General features: G+C 39.9%; 1 protein-coding gene across 1 annotated transcript in view; it reads left to right on the top strand.

Annotated features, from left to right (window-relative positions):
• Nucleotides 1-8,143, top strand: part of DOCK10 (dedicator of cytokinesis 10) — a 286,066-nt gene that overhangs the window by 238,027 nt on the left and 39,896 nt on the right. Inside the window, exons 41-44 of the mRNA XM_006890320.1 lie at nt 3,127-3,239; nt 5,257-5,394; nt 7,018-7,200; nt 7,967-8,077. Of these exons, the coding sequence (XP_006890382.1) occupies nt 3,127-3,239; nt 5,257-5,394; nt 7,018-7,200; nt 7,967-8,077 (545 nt within the window). The remainder of the gene's footprint in view (nt 1-3,126; nt 3,240-5,256; nt 5,395-7,017; nt 7,201-7,966; nt 8,078-8,143) is intronic.

Raw genomic sequence — 8,143 nt, 5'->3', positions numbered from 1 at the left:
CATATATAATGCTTGCAGACAAATGCCTTGTTGTTTGGAAAGCTCACCTGAGTTCCTTCAGAGACAGCTGTTTTTGTTTGTTGTGTTGAGGGTTTTGTGTTGTCGTGTGTTTTTTAATTTCTTTGCTTTGGTTTGACTTTTGTGAGCCCACCACAACTGCTTTGTTGACCTAGTAGATAGAAAGTTATGCTATCAAGCCAAAGGTGAATGATTTTAATCTGTGACTCTCAGGCCTGGTTTTAGTTGTGTTTGGTCACACATTATTTTAATTGTATAGCACTGGTCTGTCCATTTGCTGTACAGAGATAACTCATGGTTGCTCTGGTGCTGAACACTGTGACCCTGATGTGTCAAATGTGATAATGGTCACCCATGGTGGACAGTGTTGGGTGGAGCTCCCTGATTAAAACAAGCTTGGAAGCATGAGTGGCATCCACTTCTGAAATAGGTTACCTCTGGAAACTCAATGAACGTGGAGAAAGGATGAAAGTTATACAAGTGTTCAGGCTTTTCATTCATAGGGTCACTATGAGTGGTCTACAACTCGATGGCACTTAACAGCAATGACTTTTGGGGAAGATAATAGGTTCATGTTTTCCCCAGAAGCCGTATGTATGACACCTAGAATCCTAGAGATGCATACAGTCCAGCTCATGAAGGGGACAAAAAGGACTTGAGTATGACAACATGTAAATATTAGTAGTTATGAACACATGACCAACAGAGTGACCTGGTGGGTGGTATGTACATGTATATATGTCACACATATTTGTTGTTTTTCTTTTGTGCCATTGAGTCGCTTGCATCTCACGGTTGATCCTATGTACAACAGCTCTGAACCCTGCTCTATCCTGAGCCAACCTTATTGTCTCTGACACACCTACCCCCATTACTCCAGTCACTGAATCAATCCATCTTATCAAGGGTCTTCCTCTATTGCACTGTCCCAAGCAAGATGTCCCTCTCCAAGGACTGGTCCCTCCTTGCAACATGTCCAAAGTATGTCACATGAAGCTTCAGAATCCTTGTCTCCAAGGAGCAGCCTGGCTTCACCCTCTCTAGGACAAACCTGTTTGTTCTCCTAGCAGTTCATGCTATAGTCAATACTCTTCTTGTACCACAACTCAAAGACATGAATTCTCCTTCTGTCATCCCTAGTCATTGTCCAGTTTTCTGACACATAGCAAGCAATTGCAAAGTCCATGACCTGTATCAGGCACACCTTAGTCTCCAGACTGACATCATTAGACTTCTGTATTCTGAAGAGATCCCTGACACCAGACTACTTCAATGCAATTCATGTTTTGATTTCCTGGCTGCTGGTATCAAGAATGTTGATTGTGGAGCCAAGCAAACTAAAGCTGTAGCATTTCTCAATCTCTTCACCATCATGATGCTGCCAGTTGGCTCAAAGGTGAGAATCTTTGTTTTCTTGATGTTGAGCTTCAATATATTTTGAAGGCTGCTGTCTTTGACCTTCTGCAGCAAGTACTTCAGGTTCTTCTCAGTTTCAGCAAGCAAGGTTGTGTCATCTGCATAAGGCAGATTGTTGATGAGTTTTCCTCCAATCCTGATACCACATTCCTCCTCATAGAGCCTAGCTTCCCAGATGATCTGTTCTGCATATAGATTGAGAAGGTATAGCAGTAGGACACATCCCTGGCATACACCCTTCCCAATTTTTAACCACATAGTGTTTCCTTGATCTGTTCTGACAACTGCCTCCTGGTCCAAGTATAGGTTTCACATAAGCATGATCAAGTGTTCTGGGATTCCTATTCTTCTCAGAGTCAGCCACAGTTTGTTATGATCCATACAGTCAAATGCCTCTACATTGTCAATGAAATACACATAGACATTCCCCTGGTACGCTCTGCTTTCAGCCAAGATCTGTTAACATTAGTTGTCATATCTCTTGTAGCACAGCCTCTTCTAAACCCAGCTTACACATCTGGCAGTTCTTTGTTGATGTTCTGGTCCCTTTTGGATAGTTGTCAGCAGAATCTTGCTTGCATTGATATTAATAATATTGTTCGAGAATTTCCACACTCTGTCAGGTCACTTTTCTTTGAAATAGGAACGAATATAGATCTCTTCCAGGCAGTTGGCCAGATTTCTTGATACATCTTGGTGAGCTCATCCAGGCCAGGATTTGTTTGTTGAAATATGTCAATCGGTATGTCATCAATTGCCCAGGCCTTGTATTTTGACAGTTCTTTCAGAACAGCTTTAACTTCTTCCTTCATCACCACAGGCTCTTGCTCACACGTTGTCTCATAAAATTCCTCTGTGGCAGCCAATTCTTTTTGGTACAGTGACTCTCTGTACTCCTATCTTCATTTAATGCTTCCTAGATAATTTACTATTCTGCCTAAAATATCCTTAAATATTGCAACTTGAGGCTTGAATTTCATTTTCAGTTCTTTCAGCTTAAGAAATGCCAAGTTTGGCTCTTTTCTGACTCTAGCTCTTTGCTCATTTCAGTACTTTACTTTGTCGTATATGTATATGTATATGTATATGTATATGTATATGTATATCTGTTATGTTGTTGATTGCCTTCGAGTCGAGCATGACTCATAGTGATCCTATGAACAGAAGGCCTAAGCCTTTCTATAATTATCATCATTTATCAAAGTTCATATTTTTCAGAGGCATGTTGTTTAGGAAGTGGATGCCACTCCTGCTTCCAAATATATATAGTATATCACTATGTGTGTGTGTTTCTGTGTATCTTAACCTGCTAACATGCTTTGTGCCATTCTGTTCATTGAGAGTATAGCTCTAGTCTGTTAACCTGGGAGGTTGAGAATTAATACAAACTGCTTGTGGAAGCACTATAGTCTCATATATGGTAAAATCAATAGAAAAGAAGTCACAACCTCACACTCTTAGGAAATACACCAGTATCCTCTGGAAGCCCTTCCACTGACATAGGCAAAGGATACACCAGAAAGTGCCTGCCAGTTTTGATAGAGCAGATAAGGAAATTAAGCAAATTAAAGCACTTGAATTTAATAAGTTTTAATTGAAATATCAGTAAAATGAACATGCTTGAATAGGAACAGTCATTTTGAGGGGATGAACATTTGTCTCAGCGGTGGTACGCACATGCTCTTTTCGTAGACAATGCCAGTGAAATCGACATCGTGCACCATGTGGACACGGAAGCCAACATAGCCACAGAGGTTTGCCTGACCATCCTAGACCTGCTGTCCCTCTTCACCCAGATCCACCAGGCAAGTATGGCCAGAATGTTCTCTGTAAAATAGTAATAAAATGGGAGTTAAAAAAAAAAAACAACAAAAACACAGCGGTCATGTGCACTGAAGAAATTTCAAGATGTTATACAAAGGTTAAATATTCATGAGTATAGTATTTGTGGGTAGAAATTAGGTTAGACTTAGGTTCTAACATTAGTTCAGCAGCTTTTCTTTCATTTCCTTTGCTTTGTCCTCAAGGAGTCTGGCCTAAACAAGAATGTGATTCTACATTTCCAATCTTACAGGAAAACAGAGTGTACTTTGTATTAATTTCACAGCTATGTCCAAAAGATTAGCAATGCTGAGAATCATCTCATAAGCATATATATTATTAGGGTATCTTCTGTGGTGATGGTTTATCATTATAAACATATTACAGTGGCTGAGATTAACAACACTGGACACTGACCATATCAAGTTTTGTTGAGGTTGTGGAAAAATTCACACTTGCTTTCTTTCCCAGTGGGAATGTGCACTGCTGTGAACACTTTGGAAGGCAATATAGCCTTGTTCATTAAAATTTAAGCAAACGTCTGTCAGGTACTCCAGCTGTTACATACAAAAAGACAATAAAACATATATCAATATAAAAACTTCTACATGAATATTCATAACATCTTTATTTGTAATAGCTCCAACTGACAACAATATAAACGCCAACCTATTGAAGAGTGGAAAAACCACATATGTGATGCTACACAGTAAAGCATGGCTTAGCAATAGAAAGTCAAAGACATTAGCTACCAATGTGTTCTATATTCTCAGAACACTTATGCTGAAAGCATAAAAAACAAAAAGAGGACACACAGCTTGATTCCTTTTTATAAAATTTTTATAAAATATGAACTATTTAGGCAGAAAAACTGATAGATGAGATTGGAGAAAGGCAGGAGGTAGGTTGCATAAAAAAAGATATTTTTTTATTTTTCAAAGAGAAAAGTGAACTCAGGGGGAGGGGTGGGCAGGGAGAAAAGTGCAACAATGAATGAATGGAAATCCAAAGTCTCTAAACTTTAATTAAAAGCAGTTTAAAATTTAAAAAAAAAAAAAAACAAGAAAAGAATTATACCTTAATATAAAGAGGAACTATCCATGCAACTTGACCAGTAAATATCATATCGATAAATGGGAGGGAAAATAAAGCTTTTGGGGTGACGAAAAGGTTGTTATGTGGATTGCGGTGATTATCAAATTGTACTTTGAATATTAGCTATTGCTTTATTCTGTGTCAGTTATACTCCAGTAAACTGTCTACAATTTAAAGATCAATCAAATAAACCTCCAATCCCACATTAACGCATGAAGGATTTAGTGAGACACATTGAGCCACGGCATGAGTGTGGACCCAAGAAGATTACATCCACAAATCTCCTCCTGTGTCAGTGGGATCTGCTTCGATGGGACACTGTGAGGAGAGGGAAAGCTCATTTCCTTGTGAAATCCTGGCCTAGTGCTAGAAAACCCAAACATTACAGTTTGATTTTTTTTAATTGTTCCTTGGAAATGATCCACAAAACTCAAATATCTTCAAGGCTTTACAAATCAGGCCAATAAGGACCTCCCTTGTCTCATTTCCGGTGCTCTCCATGCTCCATCTACTCTGCTTTCCGTCCTCCTTCAGTTCCTAAACTCCTTTCTACGTCAACACTCTCACGTCAGCTATTTCTCCTTCCTGACACTTGTCCCCCAAATCTTTCCTTCAAATTCAAGGCTCCTTCAGTGCAAGTTTCTGGTTTTGACTCACCATCCTATATAAACTAATTCTACCCAAGTCAATCACTTTCCATCCTGTTCTTTTATTTTATTCTTAGATATTCCTTTTACCAACCACCATCACGCAGTTTCTTGAGAACCTGGGCCTTGATTTTCTTCAACTCTCAATTCCAGCCTCTGAGATTATGGCTTCCAAGTAGTAGGTTCACAGTCAAGATTTCTTGAAGGAACTCAGGCGTTCTTAACACCTGCCTTAAATAACTGCTGTGTTCATTTGCAGAGGCAACTCCAGCAATCTGACTGTCAGAACTCAATGATGAAAAGGGTCTTTGATACCTACATGCTCTTTTTCCAAGTTAACCAGTCAGCCACAGCTCTGAGGCACGTGTTTGCTTCCTTGAGACTGTTTGTTAGCAAGGTAAGTATCCTCTGGGTCCTAGAGCACCTCAGTTACGAAGGCTAGCAAACACATGCTGGTCCTTGCGTCACCAGTGGTGCAGGAAAAGCGTGGTTCCTTCTGTCCAGATTTTATAAGACTTTCACTCATGGTTTCAAAGTGAATTCACAGTCTCGAGAACTCAAGTAGATATTTGGACACCAAAAAGGAATAGAATTATTAGCTGATCATCCGTTCTTTGCATTCCCAGTGTTTGTGGCACAGAGTTGGGTGAAATGTGTACCACTGACTGACATCTAGTTAGTCACTGTGTGGAACCTTTAACATAATCTTTAATGTTTGTTGTTGTTGTTAAGTGCCATCAAGTCATAGACTACTCATAGTGACCCTATGAACGAAAGACCTGAACATTTGTATAACATTCATTGTTTCTCCAAGTTCATAGTGTTACCAGAGGCAGGCTATTTTGGAAGTGGATGTCACTCCTGCTTCCAAGCTTGTTTTAATTGGAGAGCTCCACCAAACACTGTCCACCATGGGTGATCAGTATCACATTTGACACATCAGTGTGACAGTGTTCAGCTTCCCAGCAACCTCTGGTTATCTCTGTACAGCAAATGGACAGCCCGGTGCTATGCCACTTAAAAGAATGTTTGATGAAAAACAATTCAAACCAGGCCTGAGGACGTCAGAGATTCTCCATAGAAAGAGATGTAGTTATCACTTTCAAAACAACAAAATGGAAAAGTATTGGGAAAAACCTATAGTTCTACCAATGTTGGGTGAATATAGAGCATTTTAAGACTCTTAGTCAAGCATATTGGTTTGTCAGCCATTAGCTCCCTGTTTGGCACAGGCATTGGTGTGTGTTGAGCTGCTAACTCAGCAGCACTGAGGAAGAAAGCCTTGGCAAGCTGCTTCTGTAGTTTTTTAAAAAACCGAAACCACTGGGTTGATTTCGATTCATGGTGGAGCCTTCGTTGGGTTTTTGATGCTATAAATCTTTTAAAGAGAAGAAACTGCTCATTTTCTTCCCAAGGAGCATCTGATGGATTTGAACCTCAGAGCTTGGCTTAGCAGCCCAGTACGTGGTGCACTACACCACCAGGGCTTGCTATAATAATCATAGTCCAGAGTCCTTTTACTCCACAGCGTATGGGGTCACCATGAATCCAAAACTACTTGATGGCATGGGTTACCATTGGTTATTGGTTATATACACAATACTTAATAAATAAGTATTTTTTAAAGAGCTCAATCACCTCAAAAAAGGAAAAAATGCTATGTGCAACAAAAAATGATTCTTCTAAAAGAAAAGAAAATGAAATGGGGGAGGAAGAGGGCGAAAAAGCACAATAATGAATGAATGATAATCCAACATTTCTGTAAACATTCATTAAAAGCACAATTTAAAAACTTCATAAATAAAAAGAAAAACCCAAATGTTAACTCCAATTTGGGCCAGAAAAATTATACCCTCTCACTTAAAAATGAGAGAGAGAAACGAGTAGGTTAAAACAGAAAACAAACCAAAAAAGGACTAAGTTCCAAGAGAGAAGAGAGATTTAGCTCTAGGGGATTTTCAATTAAGGAGACTGGAAAGAATGACTTGAAAAGGGCTCTGACACTCTTCCATTTGTGTAGTTCCCATCGGCGTTCTTCCAAGGGCCGGCGGACCTCTGTGGAGCGTTCTGCTATGAAGTCCTGAAGTGCTGTAATCACAGGTCACGGTCAACGCAGATGGAAGCCTCAGCCCTTCTATACTTCTTCATGAGGAAGAATTTTGAATTTAACAAGCAGAAGTCAATCGTCAGATCCCACTTGCAAGTAAGTCCCACTGTTTTCGTCCGCGTGCTTGTTAAAGCCGTTGATCTATGTTAGCATTGATAATACACAGCTCCACCAGACTCCTCCTCCAATCCACCTACCACATTTGTCTCTTCTTTGGAGGAAGATTAGAGCTGTGTCGAAATCAGCAAAACCTCCAGCTCCACTTGTAACTTCCCTCAGGTCTGCTGAGAAAACTCCAGCATCTTGTCTGCAGGGAGCCACCCACCCACAGCACCGGTCTCCCAACCCTTCACCTTTACTGGTGATTTGAAATTACTAGGGTCTCCCAGGAAGAATGGTGGGAAATCTCCTCCAGTATAGGCTTCCACCTTGGAAACCCAGTGCAAAGCCAGCTAGGAGTTGATTTCAAGTCAGTGACAATGAATTTGATCTAAGAAACAGATGTAAGATCTGACAGATCAATGATCTAAGAAATAGAATCATCCAAACACATGACGCAGAAAACCGTAGCTGGCCCTAAGACACCAAATCCACCGTATTACAAAGGCCTCAGAGTAGTTCTTTATAGACTCTTCAGACTCTCACAGCCTTGCTTAGATATTTTGGAGACACTCTATCATCGTGTTTATGAAAAAAACCCTCAATGATAGAATAATAGTTGGCCTTCTGGAAAGTTGGTACGTAAAGGAGTCATTGATTGTATTCATAGGGAGAAACTTGAATCCAGGTGGCCACAGGGCACTGTTTTTAATGGCGCTGTTTCTGATCTTTTGAGCATTTCTTTATGTCTTTTCTCTTCCAGCTCATCAAGGCTGTAAGCCAGTTAATAGCAGACGCTGGGATCGGAGGTTCCCGGTTTCAACATTCCCTTGCAATTACCAATAACTTTGCTAATGGCGACAAGCAAATGAAAGTAAGAAGTGTTTTCTGGACTCTTTTTTTTTTTTTTTTTACTTTTTTCCTTTCTTTTTTTATTGGG

The sequence above is a fragment of the Elephantulus edwardii genome, unplaced genomic scaffold, assembly GCF_000299155.1.
Source record: "Elephantulus edwardii isolate Elephantulus edwardi_28Jun2011 unplaced genomic scaffold, EleEdw1.0 scaffold00087, whole genome shotgun sequence".
Classification (NCBI taxonomy): Eukaryota; Metazoa; Chordata; class Mammalia; order Macroscelidea; family Macroscelididae; genus Elephantulus; species Elephantulus edwardii.
The sequence above is the reverse complement of the archived record's forward strand: the minus strand, read 5'-3'. Positions and strand labels throughout refer to the sequence as shown.